Here is a 27,838-nt window from a genome sequence, read left to right on the forward strand (position 1 = left end):
AATCAGTGATTGGCTCATAGCTTTCAAAATGTATATTGATGATTTGAACTTGGGGACCAATTGTGCCAACTCCAAGTTTGCAGATGATACAAAATTTGGTGGGAATAAGAGTTGTGAGGAGGATGCCAAGAGTCTTCAAGAGTTTTTATACTAAATGAGTGAGTGGGCAAGGGAATGGCAGATGAAATATAATTTGGATCAAAAGTCACATTAAGGACTAAATAAATAAAAGAGAGATGCAAGGCCAGACAATGTATGGTACCTGCATGATGTGAAAACTGACGGACCCCAATGTGGTTCACTTTGACCACATCTGTATCAACTGCTGGTTGTTTGAGGAACTCTCGCTCAGAGTTAATGAGCTGGAGTCTAAACTTCGAACACTGTGACACATTAGGGAGTAGGAGAGTTACCTGGGCGCTGTGTATAAGGAGGCAGTCACACCCCTGAGATTAACTACCTCAAAGATACTGGTCAGGAACTACCAGCTAGGCAGATAGAAGGTCCCAGGAGGTAGCGCTGAAGGAGCCTGAGCCCTTGAGCTTGTTAAACAAATTTGAGATTCTTGCCCCCGATGTGGATGAGTGTAGGAGCTGTAGGGAGGATGAGCAAACGGACGATAACACCATGGGGTGGGGGGAACAAAACAGAAATTGGGGATAGCCTGTTCCCCTGACTATACATCATGGTCGTGATTAAGAACCCTGCAAGCTATGTTGCCTACTGGTGCTTGGCTTCAAAACATCTAATCTGGATTACAGAGGAACTTGGAATGGGAAGGGAAGATCTAGTTGTCATGGTTCACGTGGGTACCAACAATGCAAGTAGAACGAAGGAGATGGTTCTGCTGAGAGAATAAGCAACCTAGGGTTAAATTACAAAAGTAGAACCAAAAAGGTAATAACCTCAGGATTCTTACCTGAGCCACAAGCAAATTGGCACAGGTTCAACAAGATTAAAACAGGAAAATGACTGTAGGAGAAATGGGTTAGAATTCACCGGACATGGGCAGCAGTATTGGGGAAGGGAGGAGCTGTTATGATGGGATAGGTGCCACTTGAATGACACTGGGCAAACTGCATAACTAGGGCTGTGAATAGGGTTTTAAACCATATATAGGGAGGGATGGGTTAAGTTGCAGGGAAAATTATGGAAAAAGTTGAAGGGCAGGGGGAGCTCAGCAAAGGTTATTCAAGTTTCCAGAACACATTGTAGGACATAAAATTTGGAAACGGTCAGGAATCTAACTTCAGGCACAGCAGATGAGGGGACAACTATGTGAAGAGGGGCAGTCAGTGCAGGACTGAGGGCATTGTACACAATATATGAAACAAAGTAAAAGACCTTGCAGCACAGATTGAAATAGACAGGTATGATGTTGTGGCTATCACTGAAATATGACTGCAAGAGGATCAGGGCTGGGAACTAAATATCAAAAGATATACATCCTATCATAAGGACTCACAGATGGGCAAAGTGGATGGTGCTGCCCTGTTAGCAAGAAATGAAATTAAATAGATAGCAAGGAGTAACACAGAGGTCAAATGAAAATAATCTGTGTAGGAACAGTTTAAGAACCACAAAGGAAAAAAGACCCTGATGTGAGTTACTACAGACCTTCTAGCAGTAGTCAAGATGTGGGAAAGAAAATAAAATCAGGAGATAGAAAAGGCATTATTACAATAATCATGGGGGCTTTCAATATGCAGGTGGACTTGGAAAATCAAGTTGATGTCAGATTTCAAGAAACGGAATCTGTGGAATGTCTACAAAATGTTTTTTTTTTAAATTGAGCATCTAGCACTACCAGTAAACAGGCAATTCTGGATTTAATGGCATGTGCTGAGATAGACTTGATGATGGAGCTTACCATGAAGGAAATATGACCATAATATGATAGAATTCCCCCTGTAGTTTGAGAGGAAATGCTGGTATCAAATGTAGTAGTCCAATTAAGTAAAGGTAGCTACAAAGACACAACGGAAGAGCTGGCCAACAAAGATAAGAGTCTAGCAAGAAAGTTAGCAGTAGCAGCAATGGCAGAGGTTTCTAGGATTAATACAGGAGGCACAGCACAAATTCATCAAGAATGAAGAAACATATCAAGGGAAAGACAATGCAACCACAAGGGAAGTCAGGGACAGCATAAAAGCATACAATGTAGTGATTATCAGTGGGAATCCAGAGGATTGAGAAGCCTTTAAAGACCACAGTATAATTAAAAAAGCAATAAGTGGTAGGGAGAAGACAAAATATGACTAAACTAGATTGTAATATAAAAGAACACAGCCAGAGTTTTTGTTAAGATATCTAAAAGGTAAGAGAGGAACGAGTGGGCATTGGACTGCTGGAAAATGAGGCTAAAGAACTAGTAATGGAACAAAGAAATGGCAGAAAAACTGAATAGGTACTTTGCATCAATTTTCACTGCAGAAGACACTTGTAGTATACCAGAACTAGTGCTTCCAAATAACTAGTGCTATAACCTGTTGTTGTGAGATTTTTAACTTTGTCCACCTCAGTCCAACACCAGCACCTACAAGTCATACCAGAACTTCGAGAGAGTCAGTAGGCAAAGTGTAGTGGCCATCACTGAGGAGGTGCTAGGAAGCTGAAAAGTGTTAAGGTGGATAAATCACCTGGACTTGATGGACTATACCCAAGTTCTGAAGGAGATAATTGAGCTTATAGAGGCATTGGTGGTGATCTCTCAGGAATCAGTGGAGTCAGGAAGGGTCAGAGTACTGGAAAATGGCCACTCCTGTTGAAGAAGGAAGGGAGGCAGAAGACAGGATACTATTGGCTAGTTTGCCAGATCTTGGTTTTCAGTCATTATTAAGGATGGGTTTGCAGAGTACTTAGAAGTATGATAAAATAGGGCTGAGTCAACACGGCTTCAAGGTCATCCCTGACAAATCTGTTAGGATTCTTGGAGGAGATAACAAGCAAGTTAGACAAATGCGAATCAGTTAATGTGATCTATTTGGATTTCCAGAAGGCCAGGAGGCTGCAAAATAAGATCAGAACCATTGGTATTAGCAGCAAGGTATGGCATGGATAGAGAATTGGCTGACTGGCAGAAGACAAAGTACAGGGATAAAGGGTTTTTTTTTCCAGATGGAAGCCAGTGAAGGTGGAATTCTGCGTCAGTGTTGGGACCACAACTATTAATGTTGCACAATAATAATCTGAACAAAGGAACGGAGAGCATTGCTGCTATGTTTGCTGATGACACAAAGGTAGGCAGAGGGTCAGGGAGTGAAGAAGTGGGGAGGCTGCAGAAGGATTACGTTAAGTCCACTCTAGGTACTTACTGCAGGTCAAGCAAAAGGGGTTGAACGATGGGGTAATTTTTTTCTGACCTTATTGTTGACATTTGAGAATGTTTTTAAGAAATTATTGCAGGAGAAGACATTTGGATTTCTAAATTCTCCTCATTCTGGACAATGCACCAAGCCATTCTCCCCTCATTGGTGAGCTTTCTGAAAACAAAGTGTTATTTTCAACCTCTCTCATTCAACCCATGGATCAGGGTGCAATAGCAGCTTTTAAAGCTTATTATTTAAAGTGCACGTTCAGGAAGCTGATTGCAGCTGAGGGGGATGAGGACAGTGTTTTTCAATTTTGGGAGAACTTTAACATTAAGAATACTATTGGCACCATTGTGGAGGTTTGGTGTGATGTCAGTAAGGACTGCTTGCATGCAGTTAGGTGGGAGCTTCTTCCAGATTTTCTTCATGATTTTAAAGTTGAACCGTCAGAGGAGCCTCCAGCAATCAAAAAACAATTTGTTACTCTTGCAAAGTAAGTTGGATTTGAAGAAGTGGAGACTGATCTGCAGCAACTTGTTGTTTTGACGGGAAACTGAAGCTCAAGATGAAGACAATGAGTCCAGGATGCAGCACCACGAGAACTTGCCACTTCTGCTTTGTCTTCTATCCTGAAGGAAGTTGAGAAGCAGTTGCAGCTCTTAGAAGACAATACAGAACACAGCAGGATAGCAGGTCGTTGCATAAAGTCGTGACAGACAGGAATACAAGGCAGGTGGTGTCGCTGTGATATTCAAGGACGACATCAGGGCAGTGCTGAGAGATTATATAGATTCTATGGAACATGAGGTCAAATCCATTTGGGGGTGGAAGTTAGGAATTGCAAGAAGAAAAAGTCACTGATAGGTGTAGTCGATAGGCCACCAAATAATACTACATTGGGGCGGGCAATAAACAAGCAAATAACTAATGCCTGCAAAAATGGTATGGCTATTATCATAAAGAATTTTAACCTGCAAGCATATTGGTCAAACCAGCTCAGTCAGGGCAACCTTGAGGAGTTCGTGGAGTGTTTCCGTGATAGTTTTCTTGAACAGCATATAATGGAACCAATGAGGGAGCAAGCTACCCTAGATCTGGTCCTATGTAATGAGACAGGGATAATTAATGACCTCATGGTCAGGGATTTTCTTGGAAGGAGTCATCACAGTATGGTTGAATTTAAAATACAGCTGGATAGTGTGAAGATAAATCCAATACTATGGTCCTGTGATTAAATAAGGGGGACTATGACAGAATGAGGGAGGATCTAAAGTAGAGTGGAAACAGAAACTTTATGGTGCAACAGTTGACGAGGAGTGGAAGATAATCAAATATTTTCAAAGTGCTCAGCAAAAGTATATTCCAACGAGAAGGAAGCACTAAGAGGAAGGGTAATCTGCCATGGGTATCTAAGAAAATAAGGCAGGCTTTCAAAGTGAAAGAGAAGGCATACAAAGTGGCTAAAAACAGCGGGAATCTAGAAGATTGGGAAAACTTAAAACAGAAAGCCACAAAAAGAGCTATAAAAAAAAGTAAGATACAGTATAAGAAAAAAAAAACTAGTGCAGAATATAAAGACAGATAGAAAAAGTTTCTGTAAATATAAAAAAAATGAAGAAGAGTGGCTAAAGTAACTGTTGACCCTGTAGAGGATGATAAGGGGCAGTTAGTCATGGGATATGATAAAATGGCTGAGGCATTGAACAAATACTTTGCATCAGTTTTCACAGTACAGGACACCAATAACATGCCAGTAAGTAACAAAGAGACAAAGGTGGGTGAGGACCTGGAAATAAAATATGATTACGGAAGAGCTAGTGCTGGGTTAGCTAATGAAGCTAAGGATAGATCAATCTCCTGGCCCTGATGATATGCATCCCACGGTACTAAAAGAGATGGTGAGAGAAATAACAGGTAGACTGATGGCAATTTTTCAGACTTCCAGACTCTGGGGCAGTCACAGCAGTTTGGAAAATAACAAATGTGACACCACTATTGAAAAAGGGAAACAGACAAAAGATGGGGAATTATAGACCAGTGAGAAAGACGCTTGAGTCTACTATCAAAGAAGTTGTAGCAGGACATCTCGAAAGAAATTGCCCCATTGTACAGACGCAGCATGGGTTCATGAAGGGCAGGTCAAGCCTCACAAATCTTTTGGAATTCTATGAAGACATTTTAAGCAAGGTGGACAAGGGGGACCCAGTGGATGTGGTGTACCTAGATTTCCAAAAGGCCTTTGACAATGTGCCACTGCATAAGATAAGGATGCGTGCTGTTAGGGGTAGAGTATTAGCATGGATAGAGGATTGGTTGACGGACAGGAAGCAAGGAGTGGGGATAAAAGAGTGCTATTCTGGCTGGCAATCAGTAACTAGTAGTGTGCCTCAGGGATCGGTGTTGGGACCACAATTATTTACAATTTACACAGATGATTTGGAGATCAGGACCATGTGTATGGTGTCAAAATTTGCCAATGACACGGTGATGAATGGAAGAGCAAACTGTGCAGAGGACTGTGAAACTTTGCAGAGGAACTCAGATACATTGAGTGAGTGGGCAAAGGTCTGGCAGATAGAATACAAGGTTAGTAAATGTGAAGTCATACATTTTGGTAGGAGTAAAAGCAAAGTAGATTATTACTGGAATGGTAAAATGATGCAGCATGCTGATTTGCAGAGGGACCAGGGTGTCCTTGTGCATGAATCGCAGAAAGTTAGTCTGCAGGTACAACTAGTAATTAGGAAGGCAAGTGGAAGTTTGTCCTTCATTGCGAAAGGGGTCAAGATTAAAAGCAGAGAGATAATATTATAGCTGTACAAGGTGCTGGTAATGCCACAAGTGGAGTATTGTGTGCAAATTTGGTCTCCTTACTTAAGAAAGGAAGTACTGGCACTGGAGGGGGTGCAGAGGAGGTTCACTAGATTGATTCCAGAGTTGAGGAGGTTGGCTTCTAAGAGGTTGAGTAGATTGGGATTTATATGCACTGGAATTCAGAAGAATGAGGGGGATCTTATGGAAACATATAAAATTATGAAGGGAATTGATAAAATAGAAAGAGATAGGATGTTCCACTGATGGGTGAAACTAGGAAAGAGGGCATGGCCTTAAGATTAGAGGAAGCAGGTTTAGAACTGAACTGAGAAGGCCGTCTTCATCTAGAGGGTTGTTAATCTGTGGAATTCCTTGCCCAGAGAAGTAGTTGACGCTACTTCACTGATCACTTTTCAAGCTAAGGTTGATACTTTTTCAAAAATAAAGGAATTAAGGTGTATTGTGAAAACGCAGGTAAATGGAGCTGAGTCCACAAAAAGATTAGACATGATCTTATTGAGTGGCGGAGCAGGCTCAATGGGCTGGACGGTCTACTCCTGCTCCTAGTTCTTATGTTCTTATCGGGCACCCTATGAACAAATCCTTCACAAAAGAAGAAAGATGGCAAAACAACTACAACTAGATGCCTTCTTTAAGCCAACCCTCAAGAAAAGGTCTGAGGACAATGAACTACAGCCATCCACTTCTGGACTAAATATTTTCTTTCATCATAGCCCTGCACCCAGAACTGCACCTGAAAGTGATGATTGAAGTGATGATGACCTTCAGCCCATCTTAATACAATACTGTAACTCTGTAAACTCAAACTTCATGAAAAGTTAAATTTATCGTATTATTTCATTAAAATGTATGATTTTAACATTTACTTAGACTGTGCTATCATTTGTGTTAGGCTAACTACTATTTTTGTTTTGACGTTTACTGATATTTTTAGTGGCTTGCCCTCAATTTGTTTTTCGCATAGGCCCCATTATTTCTATTGCGCAATTTTCTAGAACACAAGGTTGCACAAGAACATAAATACCGTGTTATAGCAGAACAGACTGGACAAGAGCAGAGATGTGGTGGCAGCATAGTAGATGGTAGAGAATGTTATCTCAGAGAACAACTGGCCCTTGATCAGATGGACCAATGGGCCGAGGAGCAGCAGATGGATTTTAGTTTAGATAAATGGGAGGTGTTGCGTTTTGGTAGGGCAGAACTTATATCATAGATATGTACAGCACTGAAATAGACCTTTCGGTCCAACTCCTCCATGCCGACCAGATATCCCAACCCAATCTTGTCCCACCTGCCAGCACCCGGCCCATATCCCTCCAAACCCTTCCTATTCACATAGCCATCCAAATGCCTTTTAAATGTTGCAATTGTACTAGCCTCCACCACTTCCTCTGGCAGCTCATTCCATACACGTACCACCCTCTGCGTGAAAATGCTGCCCCTTAGGTCTCTCTTATATCTTTCCCCTCTAGTTCTGGACTCCCCCACCCCAGGGAAAAGATTTTGTCTATTTATCCTATCCATCCCCCTCATGATTTTATAAACCTCTATAAGGTCACCCCTCAGCCTCCGACGCTCCAGGGAAAACAGCCCTAGCCTATTCAATCTCTCCTTATAGCTCAAATCCTCCAACCCTGACAACATCCTATATACTTAATGGTAAGACCCTAGGGAGTGCTGCTGAACAAAGAGACCTTACAGTGTATGTTCATAACTCCTTGAAGGTGGAGTCGGAGGTAGGTAGGGAGGGTAGCGAAAACAGCGTTTGGTACACTTGCCTTCAGTGCACTGATTTAGAGGTCATGTTGCGGCTGTACAGGAAATTGGTGAGGCCACGTTTAGAATACTGCATTCAATTCTGGTCCCCTGCTATAGGAAAGACTTTGTGAAACTTGAAAGGGTTCAGAAAAGGTCTACGAGGATGTTGCCAGGAGAGACTGAATAGACTGGGGCTATTTCCCTGGAGATCAGAGGCTGAGTGTAATCTATAAAAGCTTAAAATCATGAGGAGCATGGATAGGGTGAATAGTCAATGTTGTTTGCGCAGATCAGGGAGTCCAAAACTAAACAGCACAGATTTAAGGTGAGAAGGGAAATATTTAAAAAGGGTCCTATGGGGCAACTTTTGCATGCAAAGGAAAGTGTGTTATGGAATAAGTTGCCAGAGGAAGTGGTGGACAGTGGTACAATTGCATTTAAAAGGCACCTGGATGGGTCTATAAACAGGAAGGGTTTACAGCGATATGGGTCAAATGCTGGCAAATGGGACTAGATTAATTGAGGATATCTAGTTGGCATAGACTAGTTGAACAAAAGGGTCTGTTTCCGTGCTGTACGTTTCTGTAACTGTATGTAACTTTTGAGGCTGTATAGGGCGCTCCAGTCAGATCCTATACTGTGAGCAGTTTTGGGCCCTGTACTTAAGTAAAGATCTGCAGCATTGGAGGTGGTCCAAAGTTTGTTTATGAGAATGATCCTGGGGATGAAGGGCTTGTCATGTGAGCAGTTGAGGACTCTGGGCCTTTACTTAATGGAGGTCAGAAGGATGAGGGGGAAATCTCACTGAAACTTACAGATTACTGAGACACATAGATAGAGTGGAAGTACATGTTTCTACTAGTAGAGAGACGAGGATCCGGGTTCACAGCCCAAAGTGAAGGAATGACTCATTTGAACTGAGATAAGCAGGAGTTTCTTCAGCCAAAGGGTGGTGAAGCTGGGAAATTCATTGTCGCAGGGGGCTGTGAAGGCGAAGTCATTGAGTATATTTAAGGCAGAGGTAAATAGATTCTTGAGTAGTAAGGGGATCAAGAATTATGGGGGAAGACAGGAGACTAGGGTTGAGCAACGTATCAGCTGTGATCAAATGTCTGATCAGACTTAATGGGCCATATGGCCTAGTTCTGCTCCTATGTCTTATGGATAAATTTGTGTTATCCACTTTGGCAGGAGGAATAAAGGTAAACCTTTTATCTAAAAAAAAAATTGAGTGTAAATAAAATTTGATGACTTTCAAAGGAACTTGGATGTCTTTTTTGTTTCCCCAAAAGTCAAAGAAAGCTAGCATGAGAAAGGCCAACGTTATATTTGCCTTGATCTCAAGGAGATATGAATACAGAGTAAAGAAAATTTGCTTCAATTTTCTGCAGTGTGGTTGAACTGTTTCTTGAACACTGTTTGCAATTCTGGTCCTCTTGCCCAAGGACTTTCCATTCACATACTGTACTGGAGTTCATCTGACAGATTAATCCCAGATGCCCAGGAATCAATCAGGAGAGATTGGGGACATTGGACCAGTATTCTTTGGAATTTAGAAGAAAGAGAAGCAATGCCATTACAATTTTAAAAATTTTAAGAGACTGATGACACAAATAATAATTCCCTGGATATTGGGTTTAGAACTAGTGAACAGTCTTAGAAGAAAAGGTAAGCCATTTATTCAGCAATGAGAAGGAACTTCTTCATTCAGAATGGTGAAGCTTTGGAATTCTCCACCTGGGAAGGTTGTCTAAGTTCAGTTAAAATAAGCTAAAGACAGTGGTTGATAGATTTCTAGTTACTAATAACTAGGCAAAAAGGATTATTGCAGAAATGTGACTGAGGTAGAGTGTCAGCCATGATCTGGAATGGTGAAGCAGGCGCCAGGTTAAATAGCCTACTCCTGCTCCTGTATTTCACAGACATACCTGGGCACTTTTACATTGCCAGATAGATTAACAGAGTCTAGATTAGAGTGGTGCTGGAAAAGCACAGCAGGTCAGGCAGCATCCGGGGAGCAGGAAAATCGACATTTTGGGCAAAAGCCCTTCATTCCTGATAAAGGGCTTTTGGCTGAAATGTCAATTTTCCTGCTTCTCGGATGCTGCCTGATCTGCTGTGCTTTTCCAGCACCACTCTAATCTAGACTCTGATTTCCAGCACCTGCAGTCCTCACTTTTGCCAGGTAGATTGACAGCTTAACTTAGGAATTTTTTAAGTCTGGACCATAAGCACTTGACTCAAAACAAAATGCTGAGACACAGCCTGCACTCAGCATTATTGCCAGAAGTTAATTGTAAATGCTTAGCTTGGTTTTCTGTGCCCACATCCTGAGCTCTATGATCACTGAGAATAGATACTCATGAAGTGTCCTTCACCTATTACTTTGTTTACTGCCATTTCTCACCTGCCAAAAGCTTATTGTGACAGCTATGTCTTTCAAGTCTCAGAGAGTTCAGTCAATGGTGCAAATACCATAGTAACACATTTTGAAGCTCCCCATCTCATTACCCCATCTGTGCCCTTCCTACTTACAGCATGCTCAACATGGAGCAGTACAGATTGCACAAATGAGGAAGACAGTACGTGGTAACTGCAGGTTTTATCCTTGATAACACCTGACCTGCAATCATGAGTTGTCACCCTTCATTTGGCAAATGCACAGAGACAAGGAATAGCTGCCTCATTTGGTGATTGTTCCAACACTTTGTTTGTGTCTTTCCACAACTTCACAAAGGATTTGCACTGAGGCTCCAGCAGTAAAGTTTCACCACACAGGGATCCTGGCCTGTCTTGCACCTATTTATAAAAGAACATTTGTTTTATTACTTCAAAGTCTGCCATCTTACATGAGATTGGTCAATGTCACCTGGAAAAATGTACTCCATCATGACAGTAAGTATTCATTCCTTTCCCCACCATCATACTCTGGCCTACTTGATGGCTCATTCCAAAGAACCAAAATTCTCTACCTAACACATTAACAGTTCACGTTCAAGAAGCAGTTCATCCCTAAGAAACAAGGAACTGGCAATACATGTTGGGTATACAACTGATCCCCATATTGCATAAATAAATTGTTTTTTAAAAAAAAGTGTACCAAAATCCAGTTACAACTATCCTTCAATTTTCCATTAAGTAAATAAATAGTCATTTCACACAGCTGGATGAGAAGAGAAACAGCATTATTTGATTAAAACATTTTGTACCCCTTTTTGCCTTAATACAGACTTCAAAGGCCTCAGATCTTAGCTGGCAGGTTCTTTTTTTCTTTTTACTTGGTTTGCAGAAGAAACAAAGTGAACAACATACTTTGGTGCTTGGGTGATGAGCTCCGTCAAAAACAATGCTCGTGTTGTCACATTCACATCCAAGTCAACCTCTTTCTTCTCCCAGGCTACTCAAATACTGGAGTATGCTGCCAGTTGTTTCTCATGCCTCCCTTTCTACTCTTCTTTGTCTCCTTCCTCTTGAACCACTCAGAAATTCTGTTTTTCAATGTCATAAACCTCACTTTGATTTCTCTCCTATTATCTTGAACTACTACTTTTACAACCTAACTATTGCCGGATTTCCAACATAAGCACTTTGTAGGTCATTCAATTTCGTGTGCACTCCTCCTGCTTTAGGTCCTGTGCAATATTTTCCAGTTCTAATGAAGAGTTTGTACTTGAAACATTAACTCCTCAGTTCCCTTCCTGTCTCCAAAGTGCATCCAGATTGTTGGTTTTATTTCAGATTTCAGGCAAATGCAGTTTTGTTTAAAAAAAACACACTAAAGCCATGTCACTTAAATATGAGGAATAGAAAAAGCTTCCAAACTTCATACTTGCACAGAAATCCACAAAATATACAAAGAGAAGAAATTGCAGCAATGGCCACCATTCAAATCAAGTGCCAACTTTAGCAGCTCTGCTATAGAAAGGAAATTGAATGGAGGCCAAAATGTTTGCATGACCTGTAAGATACTTCTACTTTAGCAGGATGACTGAGACTGCAGATAGTAAAATTTGCACCAGTTAGAACACGTAATCAGAAACAGTTCAAATCCTTGATAGCCATTGGAAGAATATGTCCTTTCTATGGATCTCATGATCCATGTCATATGCAGTCAGCGGATTCAATGTGATTTCATTAGACACAAAGCAGATCTGTAGCTTAAATAAACTGACAGAAATGATGACACAGCACTCCTATGGCACTCCCCAGCTCAAACCCTACCCTGTTAATGCTATTATATCGTAGTATATGGAATAGCAGGTTTATATTCGCCAGGTTGCTCAAGAAAGAAAATAGCACCGACTAATGGAACATGCCTATCACATTAGCATGTTCCATGATCTGAGTTAAAGGTAAATGTGGCTTAAAATTAAGATGGCAAATCATACCAAGCTATTCTTAAACGATTTATTGTTATGACAAGTTGGAACCAGGCTACAGTTGGTACACTGCTGAGACAACTTCTCTCAGAAAATCATATTTCCAATTCTGTCTTCTGCTATTACGCCGTTATTTCATTGGAAAGGAGCAATAATTGCAGAGATGACCAAATAGCTATCAAGTTTCTGACTTGACTCAAATGACATTTATAATGGCGATTTGGTGTTTTTTAAAGAAAACAAAAAAAAATGTGTATCACAAATATCAACTAACAAAGAAGTTTTCAATTTCTAATCCATTATTTGTGAAGTTTCTTCCTTCTGTAAACTGCACTACACAAAAAAATGCAAATAATTGATTTTGACTCTTACTTTCATCTTTTGCACCAATATTTCCTGTATTAAATATGAAATTTCACTTTAATATCTGAAATATTCAAGTTAAATTTTATCCTAAGATTAAACAAAACAAGCTCATCTGGCACATTAAGACCACCTCTGTGTATTGATCAATGTAATTGCATTATTATTTGATGAATTATACCAATGAAGTGAAAACTCTGCATTCTATTTGGCTGTAATTTCTTTTCCCAAAGAGTCGTGATTTGAATATCTACTAACCTTGTGCCTGCATTTTAGTACCACCCCATAGGCTCCTGCAAAATAAAAAAAAACAAATTATACCTTAGAGCATTGAAATCATACATCTTAAACATTCCCCTCCCTTTTCAGCCCTTCAACCAAAGGCTTCCTCGTTGACAGGTTTCATTTCCAGTGACAATGATCACGTTTCAGTACATAACTCCGTACTGGAGTTACTGAATCCTTGTACACCTGACAAGTAACATCAGGCTTTCTGATCTCATGCAACATTACAAGTAGGGCTAATTGTGATGTCAATACACATGTTCCGAGTCAGATTATCTGCATTGTGATTAGGAGTGAAACCTCACTGGTATAGTATGCCTGGCTATTTCAGAGGCACTGTGCTTAATTCTTGCCTTGGTTAAGTTAATTTAACAATCACAGACGACGTGATTTCGCTTGAGACATAATTTGTTTGTCTGGTTCAGCTTTTTAATGAGCAAATATGTGGGGCTTATGGGGTGAAATGACAGGAGTAAAATAAAATGTTAAAACACATTCAGTTGGGCCTCACAGCGCCAGAGACTCAGGTTCAATTCCCACCTCGGGCAACTCTGTGGAGTTTGCACAGTCTCCCAGTGTCTGCGTGGGTTTTCTCCAGGTGCTCCGGTTTCCTCCTACAGTCCAAAATTGAGCAGGTTAGATGAATTGGCCATGCTAAATTGCCCGTAGTGTTAGGTGCACTAGTCAGGGGTGAATGTAGTGCATTGGGTCTGGGTGGGTTGCTCTTCAGCGGGTCGGTGTGGACTTTTGGGCCGAAGGGCCTGTTTCCATATTATAGGGAATCGAATCTAAATACATTTGTTCCTTTATTGCTTTGACAATTCTTGCAAAAATACAGATTACAAATTTATAATTGTGGGTTACTCATCATTTTGTTAGCGTCTTGAAGGACAATTAAATGAATTAATTAGCATGAGAACCATTTCTTTCATCATCTCAGCCATTCCTTGAACTGCATTGACATAACCCAACTTGGTAAGCAAATACCTTTCCAGGAAACAGCCAATAGCAAACCAATGTCCACAACTTCAAGACCCTCCAGCCAGAGGTTTGCCATGTCTGAATAACTTTTTTTTAATTCCCTACAGTGTGGAAATAGGCCCTTCAGCCCAACAAGTCCACACCAACCCTCTGAAGAGGAACCCACCCAGACCCATTCCCCTACACCTAACACTACGGGCAATTTAGCATGGCCAATTCACCTAACCTGCACATCTTTGGACTGTGGGAGGAAACAGAGCACACGGAGGAAACCCACGCAGACACGGGCAGAATGTGCAAACTCCACACAGACAGTTGCCCGAGGCGGAAATTGAACCCGGGTCCCTGGCACTGTGAGGCAGCAGTGCTAACCACTGAGCCACCGTAACTTGTTTTTCAATATATAAGCTTTCAGTGAAAAACAAACTTAAATGTCACAAACCTTTCCCAAATGAATCCAAGTCTCAACAGTTTAAATTTAAGCATATTTTAAAGCCAATCACATTAATTCACTATCAAATGAAAAAATACTGACTCAGATTCTGAACACAATATTTCAGAATGTGTTAAGAGATGAGCATCTCTCTACCTGCTCCATTTGTAACAGCTTTTCTGTCATCCTTCAACTGAAAAAATGTTCACATTGTAAATTGCTCTTGTCACAAGGTCAAAAGGAGATCTGAAATCTTGGCTCATTATGGGACCAGCACTCTATCTAGCAACTGAAATTAGCTGAAATTTAAGGGTGGATAAATGAACAGCAAGTAAAGAGAAGGAAAGACGAGTGTTATACAGTCAAATTAGGTAAAGGAAGATAAATATCAAGTGAAATTGGAAACCAAAAACAGGCCAGACAGAACTGAAATGAAGGACAATCAGGTTTTCAAGTAAAATTTTGAAAACCCTCATACCTTGCAACCCTGCAGCAATCAGATTACATTTTTAGTTCATTCCATTTGAACCACTGAGGTTAAGGAGCAGTGCAGAAATAGAAATCTCAACATAAAATACTTTAGATGGCCCTCCCTTTATTTTCTTTTTACATTTTTCATTTAATCTATTTTTAAAGCACAAATGTAACAAGTTCATAAAGCTCTGTAGTTTTTTGCAAAGCTAACAACAGAGGAGCAAAAAAAATCATCTATTTATGGTATTGCCAATAACTCCCTGTACAGTATCTCCTCCTTGACACAAATGACACAGTGTGTACCTTTGCCATTACATTACCATTAAATTCTGGTAAACTATGTTGATTTGGAGAATGTTATATCAAAACAAACACTTATTCATATCAGTCAAAAGTCCCAAACTTACCTTCACCTACAATTCCAAGGACTTCAAATTTATTCATTACATCACCAATGTCAGGAATCTTCATGAAGACAAATTTATCTGACAAATATGATCCCAAATCACATTGCAGTTGTGGATTTTCAATTGTAAGTTGCTGCAGGCACGTATTGTGCAATGTCCATAAAGCCACGAAGTCCAACAAATCAAATTCACATCCTTCATATTTGTCACAATCTAGTCACAATGTAAGCCCATCTGGAAGAAAGAATGTTTGTAATTACCAATTCTGAAGGGATTCTTCAAGTACAATATCCTATTTGGAAGTGAAAAGCTTATCTTTACTAATTGTGCTTCAGAGAGACATGATCACACTCCAAATTGTACTTAAACATGACAATAAAAAAACTATGTGGAATAGCACACATTCCATTCGATATGCATGCTAAAATTCTTAAATTATCTGAAGATCCTGCAGCTTATACATGGAAATCATTCCTAATCTTTACCATTCTCAAAAGTCTTTTTCTTAATGGACAAAAGGAAATTTTCATAAACCCTCCCATAATCTTTAATTGAAAATAACTTAAAATTCCTCCAAGTCCAATATCATTCATCAATTTTAGCATTGCTTCAAGGCATGCTCCAGCAAGTTTCAGCACAAGGAATGTGGACTTTTGAGAATGGGAAGAGGCATTTTCCAAAAGTGATGATTAGCCCCTGAAGTTACACATCAAACCCAGAATACTATTTGAATTTGGATTGGTGCTAGAAAATACACTGGAATCCATCCAGGAGGTTAAGGAGCACTTTTACTGACTGAACTTCAGTTGACACAAGTACACTTGGATAAACTGACACAAGGAATGTCTCAAGGTGCCAACAATAACCAATGAAAATATGGCAGATTTATTTTCTCATTCTAAGTCATAAAGCTGGTAAAATTAATATCTAAAAGACACAATCATAAATCAGTGTTATTTATTTGTCATCAAATAATGATTCAGACAAGTTAACAACCACTCAGCATCAGTCTAATCCAGGAATTCCTCAGCAAATAAGGAAGTGGAGAGGGCAGAATAAACAATTAAATAGTCCAGTAAGAATAGAAGAATCTATTAGTTTTCCATCAGGGTACTTTTCTTTATTATGAATAGTTTTGTTGCCAGACATAGGAGGAAGACATACTGGCATGATATTCCACAACACACTTCTAAAGGCTGGTTATTTGACCATGTAACAATTTCTGCTGTGTATGTATGCTCTCAAAATACTATGAAGTGTTTATTCTACAAACTTTATCAAAGTGGTTGCATTTACTGTTACATCCAACATTTATCCAATTAATTGGTTTTTCCTTCTAGCTTCACAGATGTGGCAGTCACTGGCTAGGCCAGCATTTATTGCCAATTTTCACATGCCATATAGGTGGTACTGGTGAGATGCCTTCTTGAAACTGCTGCAGTCCAGAGGGTTAAGTAATTGGATCCACATTAACCCTCCGAAGAGCATACCACCCAGACCCACCCACCTTCCCCATCCCTCCAATCTTGCATTTCCCATGGCTAATTCACCTAGTCTGCACATCCCTGAATACTATGGGAAATGTAGCGTGTCTAATCCACCTAAGCTTCAAATCTTGAGACTGTGGGAGGAAACCGGAACACCCAGAGGAAACCCAAGCAGACATGGGAAAACGTGCAAACTTCACAAAGACAGGGTGCCCAAGACTGGAATCGAACCCTGGTGCTGTGAGGCAGCAGTGCTAACCACTAAGCCACCATGCTGCCCATTGCTACAGTTGCTGCAGTATACCTTAAAAATGGTACACTACTACATCATGCACTGGTGGTGATGGGTATGAACATTTTAAACTATGGAGCAAGTGGGGTGCTTTGTCCGGGATGATTTTGAGCTTCTTGAGCAATGTTGGAGCTGACTCATCCAAGTTAATTCTGAGTACTCCGTTGCCTTTCTGACATGTGCCTGATGTATGTGGACAAGCTTTAGGGAGTTCTATCACAGTATTTGTAGCATGGAGTTATTTATTACCAAAACAATTTTAAGTACAGCTGCATGTCAAGCCATCCCCTTAAGTTGTACTTAGACTAGCAAAGGAAAACAGCAAATTCCCACCAAAGATTGCTAAATGTTTGTGGGCATCTGCCTTTGGAGTTCAGCAGAAAAAAATCTTGCTTGGTTGCTGACTGCAAAATTGAGGCCACTAACTATTTGCTTTCCTTTCACTACCATTACATAAGAAAAGGACTTACAAGTTGTAGCTACTATGCCATTTGTAAGATTATGGTTGATCTAACTGTGCTGTCAACTATACTTTCCTGCCTGCCTCTATATCATTCTCAATCAAAATATTATTCAACTAAGCCTTGAACGAATCCAATGATATTTCAAATAATCCATAATTATTTGTAATTACATAGTTCCAGGTCATGAAGACAATTGGCAATTTCATGATCAGATTACTTGAAATTATTAAAGAACAATAAGGGTAGACTTGTCCTTCACTAAACTCATTCCTTTTCACCAAGTACAAATTTCTTGACTACATAGCCAATATCAGAGATTCATGCAGCATGGAAATAAAGATGCGCATATTAATAAAACAAGACCTCCATATTGAGGTTCATGAAACCTTTTTTATCTTTGGGATTTAGTTTTAAAACCACACAATTGAGATAAATACAGTTCTTTGCATTTTCTACAATTTAGGAATCTGGTATGATTGTATCTTTCAGCCAAGATACTATACCATATAATCAGTCGCCTGAATATCTTTTACATTTGCTTACACAAAAGCAGCCCCATCAGTTCTGACATCTTCCATGTGGTTCACAACTTCCCACTTATTTCAGCAGGGTAGCAGTTCATACTGGCCATAATTTCATGATCATATGACTAGGTTCACATAATACCACAAAATTCCTACAAGTAATTAGTAGAAGCCGCAGAATCCACTATGTGGAAAATTTCAGCTGGCATGTTTCACTTCTATCTGCAGATCTAAGAAAAAAACTAGCAACTATACAACAGACAGGTGCTCTCTACATTACACATTACTGCAAAGCATTTTGACTCAGGTTCAACTATAAAATTTAATAAATACATCATATACACTGATGCTTCAGGTTTCTCTCACCATTTCAACCTTGACAAACGAATCAAGTTTAATGGGATGCCCACACAAAATTAAATAAAAAATATTTAAGTTGAAACAAATTTTTAAAAAACATTTACAGCCGGGTGCAAACAAAACACTTTTTATATTGTTAAGGACCTAAACTTGTATCCCAGCCACAAGTTAATATTCAGTGCACTTTAATTTTCATCTGGCCCATGTTTACACAACATACTATACCATACACCATCGTGGCTTGGAACCATTGCGCTGTTCCTTTCCTGTCAATGGATCAAATTCCTGGAACTTCCTTATAGAATTCTGGATATACCTACACCAAATATTACTGCAGCAGATGAAGAGAATAGCTCATCATCACCTTTATCAAGGGCAGTTAAGGATCAGCAACAAATGCAAGGCTAGGCACCAAGATCTATATCAACTGAGTTTTTTTTAGAAAGGGCATCTGTTGTAATTTCTGTATTACTTTCTCATTTCTCCAATCTTCTAGCAATATATATTCATGTAACCTATACAATAAATTAATTGCTAGACACAATTTGGGAAAAATTCCCATAACACAAGATCAATTATTGGGGCTCCACCATTCTTCTGCAATGCTAAAAATAGTTTTATGCAGTTAAAATCAGGACTTTTTTAAAAAAACTTATGGAACATTCATACTAACCTACAAAGCAGACCAAAGTCAAGATTCTGTCACAGGTTCTCATATCAACCTTTCAATTTAATTTTATTTCCATTCAATTTATTCTAACTTCTCTTGGCTTTATCCATTACATTCTGACCCACATTAATTTCAGGACGGAAACAAACCTTTTAAGACAACTTTTCCCATCAAATCAGTTCATAGTAATAAAGTGACTTGATTCAATTGGAGGTCAGTGAAACACCGAAAACAAAAAAATGATCTAAGGAGTTGTACACAAAATGAAAAGACTGAAAAGCTGCTGCAAATCTTGTTTTGACACTAAATGTTATCACTTAGCAATTGTGAATCCTTCATTTCAACAATTTGTCATCTGGTATCCATTTTTTAAGATAAATTGAGTTTTCATAACATGGAAATAATAAGATAAATAAAGTCCTTGGTGGATCAAACACCTTACAATGTAGTAAACAATGACAGTTTACCAATCTCTGGATTAGTGAACAACCACTACACATTCCTGATTCTGTTCAATATTTCAGCATATTTTGCTCAAAGTACAGATAGTCTAATCTGGTCAGAATATCTTTATAAAGAAAATCTATTTAATGTCACAACCTTGATGAAATTTCCTGAAGATAGCCTAGCCCATTTTCAACTGTTGATGCATTCAAAATGCCACACTAACATGAAAAATAAAATTAATACAATTTATCTTAAATGCTTAATCACCATCATGAGCTTCCTAAGGGACAAACAATGTATTGACATAAATAATGCAATAGCTAACAAACCTTCCAAACTTCACCTCATTCATGGAGTGTCTGATCAGACTGCAATACATGCAAGTTAATTTTTCTATTTCTAAAGCAGTATTTTTAGCGCAACGCCTCAATGACTAAGTAGGGCAATATAACATCTGTTCTCTGATTAATGGACACTGGATTGTTACATTCTCTGCAGGATCTTAATTAGCGGGCATCAGTATGGAATTACATTCACAAAACAACTGTTTAGATTCATCTCAAAAACAGTCACTAAATTCCATAGATAAATACCCTCTTTATAATAAACACTGAAGTTTACAGTTCGAGAATAATCCAAAAGGTTTTCTCTCAGATCAAGAGATTTTTTTGGGTGAGGACATCATGGGAAATGAAACAACACTAGGTCAACCAAGAGGAGAAATTAATCCATGATGTAACTGAATATAGGAAAGACTCAAGGGGATGAATGGCCTATTTATTTTTCCAATGTAGATCACGACATTAATCTCTGAACTTCCTACTTCATCTGCAAGGTAACTGCTGTTGATATCCAAAACAAAATGGGGACATATAGCTAATGGAACAGTAAATACACTGTCACAAATATGCTGCATCATAATTTTTTGGTTAATTAATTCACAGGATGGGGGCATCACTTGCTAGGCCAGTATTTATTGTCCAACCCTAAACTGTCTAGAGAGCAGTAAGAGTCAACCACATTGCTCTGGTTTTGGAGTCACATGTAGGCCAGACCAGTCTGGATGGCAGTTTCCTTCCCTTAAGGGCATGAGTGAACCAGACGGGTTTTTCCAACAATTGACAATGGATTCATTGTCATCATTAGACTCTTAAGCATAAGCTATGAAGATATGATAATGTACAATAATTGGTGGGGTATTATTTTTTATGCCATTTGTTTTTCTCCTGAAAATACTAATGGAAAAGGAGAATTTCATCTGAGATGACAGTGACTGTGATGAACTTTACTACCATATTCTTCTCAGTTCCTTTCTGCCCTTTAAAAAAGAAATCACTACAACATCATTTCCACATTGTACAGCTGTGGATCGAACAGTGTGCAATTTCACCCTTACATATCCATTTACCAGATAGCATTCTCCTACTACTTCTCTGTTGGTAGTCATACTTAACCGTTATTCCTTCAGGAGTTTATTCCCAGCTCCTTTCTACTTCACCTCTAAATTCTACCCCTGCTGTAACATCCTCCAAACAAATTCCATCAGTTTCTACATGCATGCTGATGACAACTAGCTCTATTCCCAAACCATCACTCCTGTGCACTCCTTTGCTCCAGCATTGTCAAGCTGCCTACCCAACACACAGTCCTAAACAAATCAAAATTTTGTCCAATTGAACTTCCACAAAAGGGAACCTATTGGAATAAAACCTAAGTACATCAGATGAAGGAGCTATGAAATAAAAACAAAATGCTGAAGAAACTCAGAAGATCAGGCAGCATCTGTGGAGAGATAAACACTCTTACAAAGAGTGCCTGACCTGGGTTTCTCCAGCGCTTTCTTTTTATTTTGGAAACTATTGTCTTTGACTCCTATCACTTTCATTCTCCAAGGATTTTCCCTTCTCTATCTCTAAGTTTTACTCGCCTTTAAAATCTCAGAGGACTCTAAGACTTGATACTTCTTCCCGTGTCTTGAACCTCCTCCATTTTCTTCAGCCCACAATTGGCAGCAGGTCCTTCAGCCATCAAGGCCCCGAGTTTCAAAATTCCCTCCATAACTCACAGCGCCAGAGACCCGGGTTCAATTCCCGCCTCAGACGACTGTGTGGAGTTTGCATGTTCTCCCCGTGTCTGCGTGGGTTTCCTCCGGGTGCTCCGGTTTCCTCCCACAGTCCAAAGATGTGCAGGTAAGGTGAATTGGCCATGCTAAATTGCCCGTAGTGTTAGGTAAGGGGTAAATGTAGGGGTATGAGTGGGTTGCGCTTCGGCGGGTCGGTGTGGACTTGTTGGGCCGAAGGGCCTGTTTCCACACTGTAATGTAATGTAATCTAATCTAAATCTAGATGCATGTATGAGAAAAATGTATAAGCAAGGATTAGAAAATGAAATTACAGCCAGGAATTTTATGATAGGAGAAAACACTGAATAAAATCTGCATAATTTCAAAGATTTTCTTCTCAAGTGAAAACATTAGTATTGAAACTGCAGCACAAGAAAAAGTTTTTGTTGAGAATGTCAATAAACAACTATTGCTAGTCAGCCCTGCTCCTACAATCTCTACAATTATCCCCTCCCCAACACCCCAACCTTTGTCATCATTCATTTAAACTAAACTTTGTTTTTCCCAAACGTTAAAGGCTGAAGAATCATCAGGTAGTCCCTTGGAGTTCTAAATCACATTTCAGTTAACCAGTTATGGCGACACATTTGATCACTGTAAGAGTTTTAGATTTCATGAACAGTCAAACAGAGATTATTTAATTAATAAATCCACCATTTCATTGAAGACTAAAATCAAAATGGAAGACAGTGCTCCTGCCCTAAAGTTGTTGCGTTCAACAGTGATTCTTGAAGGTTGTAAAGGGCCTAAGCAGAAAATGAGGTGCTGTTTACCAATTTGTGCTGGATGTCACTGGAATATTGTAACAGGCCGAGGATAGAAATGTTGGCATGGATGCAAGATTTTTTATATAAATGGTAAGCAACTAGAAGATCAGGATAATTTTACAGACAGAACAAAGGTATTCCACAAAGGGATCCCCAGTTTACATTTGGTTTTGCCAATGTAAAGGAAACCTCATTGTGGCCAGCAAATATGGTCAACTAGATCGAAAGAAATGCACATAAACTGCTGCTTCACCTGGCAGATATATTTGGGACCTTGGACCGTGAAGAGGAAGGCAATAAAAGGGCAAATGTTAGATCTTTTGTAATTCCACAGGAAGGTGACATGGGAGAGAAATGAGAGAGAGAAAATTAGCCATGATAGAGGAGTGGTTCACAGTGTGATGGAGTGAACAGTCCCCATGGGGTGCTGACAGTGGAGGGAAGGGAAAGGGAAGATGCATTTGGTGTTGACAATTTACTAGAGGTGGTGGAAATGACATTTTGAAAGTGGAAACTGCTGGGGTGAAAAATGAGGGTAAGGGCAATCTTGGCCCCGTTTTGTGAATGAGTGCAAAGGGTGAAGGCAGCAGTGTGCTGTAAAGTGGTCAGACATGGATGAGGACCCTGTCAAGAATTTGTGTGGGACATTGTGGGGTGAATCTCAGTTGAGGAAAAACAAGAACATGCCAAAGGTGTCACTGTAGAAGACAGCATCATTAGAATAAATTCAATACCGATACTAAAACTAGAAGAACTGAATGAAGTTCACGCAGGAGCCAGGGTGTGAGGAATGTAGTCAAGGTAACTGGGAATTGGTGGGCTCGCAATGGATATTGGTGAACAGTCTATCTCCAGATATGAATTGAACCAGGTGAAGGAGAAAGCAGGATGGAAATTGGATGCAAAACTGATTCATTTTCCAATTTCAGATGAGACCTGGAAGAAGCATTGATTACATCATCAATGTACCAGAGAGTTGAGAGTGGCGGCCAGAATAGAATTGGAACAAGGAATATTCCACATAGACCACAAAGAGACAGACATAACTGGGACCCATGCTGTAACCCATTGCCACACCTATGACTTGGAGAAAGGGAGGCAAGTAAATGGAGAAGTGATTCAAAGAAAGAATGATAAAGCCACATGGAGGAAAGGGTTGGATGTGGTCTGTTTTGGACTCCTTTCAAGGAAGCAGACAGCCATGAAAACATCCTGATGACAAATGAATATTTAAAGGGATTGTACATGTATAGTGAAGAGGCAGCAGCAGACTGAAGCCAGGATACTGACAAGTGTGGAACTGACATAAAGCATTAGAAGAGCCTCAAATTCCTCTAGAATTAAAATTAGAATCCCTACAATGTGGAAACAGGGCCTTTGGCCCAAAACTTCCACACCAACCCTCTGAAGAGTAACCCAGCCAGACCCATTCCCCGACATTTACCCCTGACTAATGCACTCAACCTAAATATCCCTAAACACTGTGGACAATTGAGCATTACCAAATTTCTCAGGGTAAGGCCCTGGCCAATGAATGGCTATCAACTATTTTGTTGAGATTAAATAGGTGCAGTGTGTACACGTTATACAGTCATTGTCAGACAGCAGGGAAAAAGACCCTTCAGTCTAACCAGTCCATGAAGACCATAATCCCAAACTAAATTAGTCCCACCTCCTGCGCTTAGCCCATATCCCTGCAAAATTTCCTATTCATATACTTATCTAAATGTCTTTTCAACACTGTAACTGTACTACTTCCACTGGAAGTTCATTCCACACATGAACCATTCTGTGTAAAAACAATTGCCTCTCATGTCTTTTTAAAGTCTTTGCTCCTCTCACTTTAAAAATATACTCCCCTCGTCTTGAAAACCCCCACTCCAGGGAAAAGACACCTGCCATTCACTTTATCTATACTCATGGTTTTATAAACCTCTATTTCACACCTCAACATACTACGTTCTAGTGAAAAAAGTCCCCGTCAATCCAGCCTCTCCTTATAACTCAAACTCTCCATTCCCAGAAACATGTTGGTAAATCTCTTCTGAACCCTCTCCAGCTTAATAATATCCTTGCTATAACAGGATACAGTACTCCACAAGAGGCCTCACTAACGTCCGGTATATCCTCAGCATAACATCCCAATTCTCATATTCAAAAGTCTGAGCAATGAAGGCAAACACGCTAAATGCCTTCTAAACCATTTGTGTGATACAAACTTCAAGAACTATGTACCTGAACCCAACGTCTCTGTTCTACAACACTGGCCAAGAGTTTACTTTTAATTGATTCTTTTTACAGAATGCAATACCTATCATTTATCCAAATTAAACTTCATCTGCTACTCTTCAGCCCGATTAATCAAGATGGCTTTGTAATCTTAGATAATCATCATTGTCTGCAAAGAACAAGGCCCTGTGTATTAATTTATGCAGTTTCAAATAAACGCAGGCCCAATTGACAATCCTAAACTGGTTGTCAATGTAGAACTTAAACAAAACTAGCAGTTAACTGTCAAGCAACATTAATTGGTGCATTCTCCATAGCAACACCTCTGTCGGAGTCCACTTTCCTAACAATCAGTACTATCCTTTCATGTGGTATTAATCTTGGTTTTTCCTTGAATTAAATTTGCATGGAACAAACACAAAAATTGCTGCAAAACTCAGCAAGTCTGGCAGCAGCTATGGAGAGAAAGCAGAGTTTACTTTTCAGGTCCAGTGAGCCTTCTTCATAACTGTTCACTTGAAAAACACTAACTTTGTTTTCTCTTCACAGATGCTGCCAGACCTGAGTTTCTAGAGCAGTTTTTGTTCTTGTTTCAGATTTTCAGTGTTGTTTGATATTTTTATGTCTTCTGCTGATGGGCACAAGATGAAAAGGTTTGGCTAGAGGTGAGTTTTTTTAGCAATGCTGTATGAGCAAATGCATATCGGTAAGAAAATAAATTGTGAGGATGCCTGCAAGGTAATATGAGTGAGCAAAAATCTAAGAGGTGAAGTATGTGGGAAAATGTGAGTGCATAATTTTGCCACGAAGAATAGAAAAGTAGAATACTATTTAAATTAAGGAACGCAAAACCGTGATATGCAGCAAAATTGCAGTGTCTTAGCACATGAATCACAAACAGTGAACGTACAGACATCATAAAGTGAAATGAAATCTTGGTTTTGATGCAAAGCAGATGGAATGTAAAAGAGGGGAAGTCTACTACATCTATGTGGGGGTTTTATGAGACTGCACCCAGAGTACAGTGTACAGTTTTGGTTTTCTTAAGGTGGGATACAGTTTTAGTTGACAGACTGAATGCTGAGGGGATTTTTCACCTTATGGAGGAATCCAGAACTAAGGCACGTGGTTTAAATAAAAGGGTCTCCCAGTTAGGCTGGAGCTGAGGAATAATTTATTCTCTGAGTGTCTTTAGTCTTTGGAATTCTCTTCCACAGAATACATTGGATGCTGAGTAATTAAAAAATTCAAGACTGAGTTAATGACATTTTAATTGACAAAGGAGTGTCAAGGGTGGGGTCAAGTTAGAAACTGCAGTTTAGGCCAAAATGAAGTCAGACATGATCTTATTGAATTGCAGAGCAGGCTTGAGGTCATTTGGCACCTCAAGCCTGCTCTGCAACTCAATAAGATCATGTCTGAGTGGTAGCTCCTATTTCTTATGTTGTTATGATTAGGCATATGTAGCTACTTTACCTACGCCCAACCTGTTCCGGATGGTTCTACTTTAACATATGCACGTTTAGTGTTCCCTTACTTCTCTAAATCAAACAAGGAGGATTGTGTCTTGGAGTACAGTGTCTGATCATTCCAAAGTTCTATACAATACTTTCTGCAGAATGGTATATATTCTAAACTTTGAGTCTCCAAAAAAAATTAGAGCACTAATGGAGAAAGCAATATGGATCTCTAGCAAATAAGGTAGTGTCAAATATCTATTTGAAAGGTTATACAAATGAAGTGTTAGCTTTCATTTTTCCTTCCATGGATATCCCTGACCTATGAAATATTTTCAGCATTTTCTGTTTTCAGGTTGGCCAAGCACGAGTGAGAGAAATACCAAAAAAGTAGGTCACTTCTGTGGCTGGAATGGTGTGCAGAATAATGTAGAAGTACATCTTAAATAGGACATCACCAGTGGTAATTCTGAATTAAGTATAACTTGCATAAAATACCTATGCAACATTAAAAAAAAGACAGGAAATGAGTCATTAAAAGGAAAAGAGCCAGTACAATCAGGCCACAAATATTTTACCATGTTACAATATTTTTCAATTCGCTTTACCACAAATCTGAAAGGAAAATTCCTTATTTGATTTCGGGCGGGGGAGGGGGGAGGTGTTCATTTGAATTATTCTAAAATACAATAACAATCAGCAGAGATTTATTTTATCCATGCGTTGTTCGATTTTATGACACTTTCACAGGAGCCCAAAATAAAACTGCCAGCATATAAACCAAAACAAATTCAAGACACAACTTCGATGGATTAAGATCTACGATTTGAGAGTGTGGTTTTGCAAAATAGGTCAAATAATATCCACAGAAATGATTTACATCAAGTTCTCTAAAATATTTACACAAAACATGCAAGGGAAATATAACATACAAAGCAGGAGACTTAAGAGATAAAAGCAGATCCTTGGGGGTGCGGGGGAGATAAGAAATTCTACCGGACGCAATCGTTGTCGTCCCAGAAACAGAATAGTTGGGGCAATGGATGCCCTTGAAATGTGTCAACAGGTGAAAAGGTTCAGATCAAAACTGACAATCGCACGGCTACGGATATCAATTTCCCGGAAAATTAAGGCAAATAACCATGTGAAAAATAATTTATACCCGCCCCAGGAATCCCAAGCTGCAGTTGCTCCCGGAGCTGGAAGCTCTCGTTTCTCCTGCACGACCCGGGCTGAAGGAGCTGAGCTCGGTGACTCAAGCTGCGCCGCGCGCTGCTCTCCCTCCCCTTTACAATCCGGCGCGAGCGAGCGGCGACGGTTGGAGCTCAACCGTCCAATGTCGGGGCACTGGCGACTCACCCAAACAGCTTCCCCTTCCTCCTGGCTCACACCGCGACAGGAGGGGAAGCCAACGAGCGAGCGTGCAATGGCATTTACACCCCGCCCCCCCACCTCGGCGACAAAAAAAACGGACCCGTTTCGACGGAAACCGTTTCCAGCTCCAGCCGCCCTCAGTCACTCCCCCGCGACAAGAACCGTTCAGCTCCGCGACAGCGACCACTCAACGGAGCCGCCATGTTCCAATGCGTAACCGCGCGACGTCGGGGCATCGCGTGCACGGTGAGTCACGGAGGTGGAGGATGAAAGAGGAAAGGACCCGGACAACGGGAGGTGAGGGCTCCCTCGCCCCTTGCCCTCTACCACATCCTCCCTATACCTGGATGCCCATTCCCCTCTTCTCCCTGTACATGGCAGTGCCAGGACTCGAGCGGTCCTTGCCCTCCCAAAATATA

The 27,838-nt window shown here is 40.0% G+C and overlaps 2 protein-coding genes across 6 annotated transcripts in view; one reads left to right on the forward strand and one right to left on the reverse strand.

The window, feature by feature from the left end:
- The window catches only part of rs1a (retinoschisin 1a), a 203,723-nt gene that overhangs the window by 139,420 nt on the left and 36,465 nt on the right, over positions 1–27,838 (forward strand). The window lies entirely within an intron of this gene.
- cdkl5 (cyclin-dependent kinase-like 5) overlaps positions 1–27,838 on the reverse strand; it is a 156,360-nt gene that overhangs the window by 126,862 nt on the left and 1,660 nt on the right. Inside the window, exons 1-3 of one of the 5 annotated variants that reach the window (XM_043700475.1) lie at positions 27,520–27,708; positions 15,227–15,460; positions 12,905–12,939 (exon numbers count right to left, since the gene is read on the reverse strand). In XM_043700475.1, the coding sequence (XP_043556410.1) occupies positions 12,905–12,939; positions 15,227–15,290 (99 nt within the window). In that variant the 5' untranslated portion in view covers positions 15,291–15,460; positions 27,520–27,708. Of the gene's footprint in view, positions 1–12,904; positions 12,940–15,226; positions 15,461–27,207; positions 27,709–27,838 lie in introns of those variants that run through there. The other 4 variants (XM_043700476.1, XM_043700474.1, XM_043700478.1 and 1 more) reach the window with 4 other exon arrangements.

This window comes from Chiloscyllium plagiosum, chromosome 12 (assembly GCF_004010195.1).
Source record: "Chiloscyllium plagiosum isolate BGI_BamShark_2017 chromosome 12, ASM401019v2, whole genome shotgun sequence".
Lineage (NCBI taxonomy): Eukaryota > Metazoa > Chordata > Chondrichthyes > Orectolobiformes > Hemiscylliidae > Chiloscyllium > Chiloscyllium plagiosum.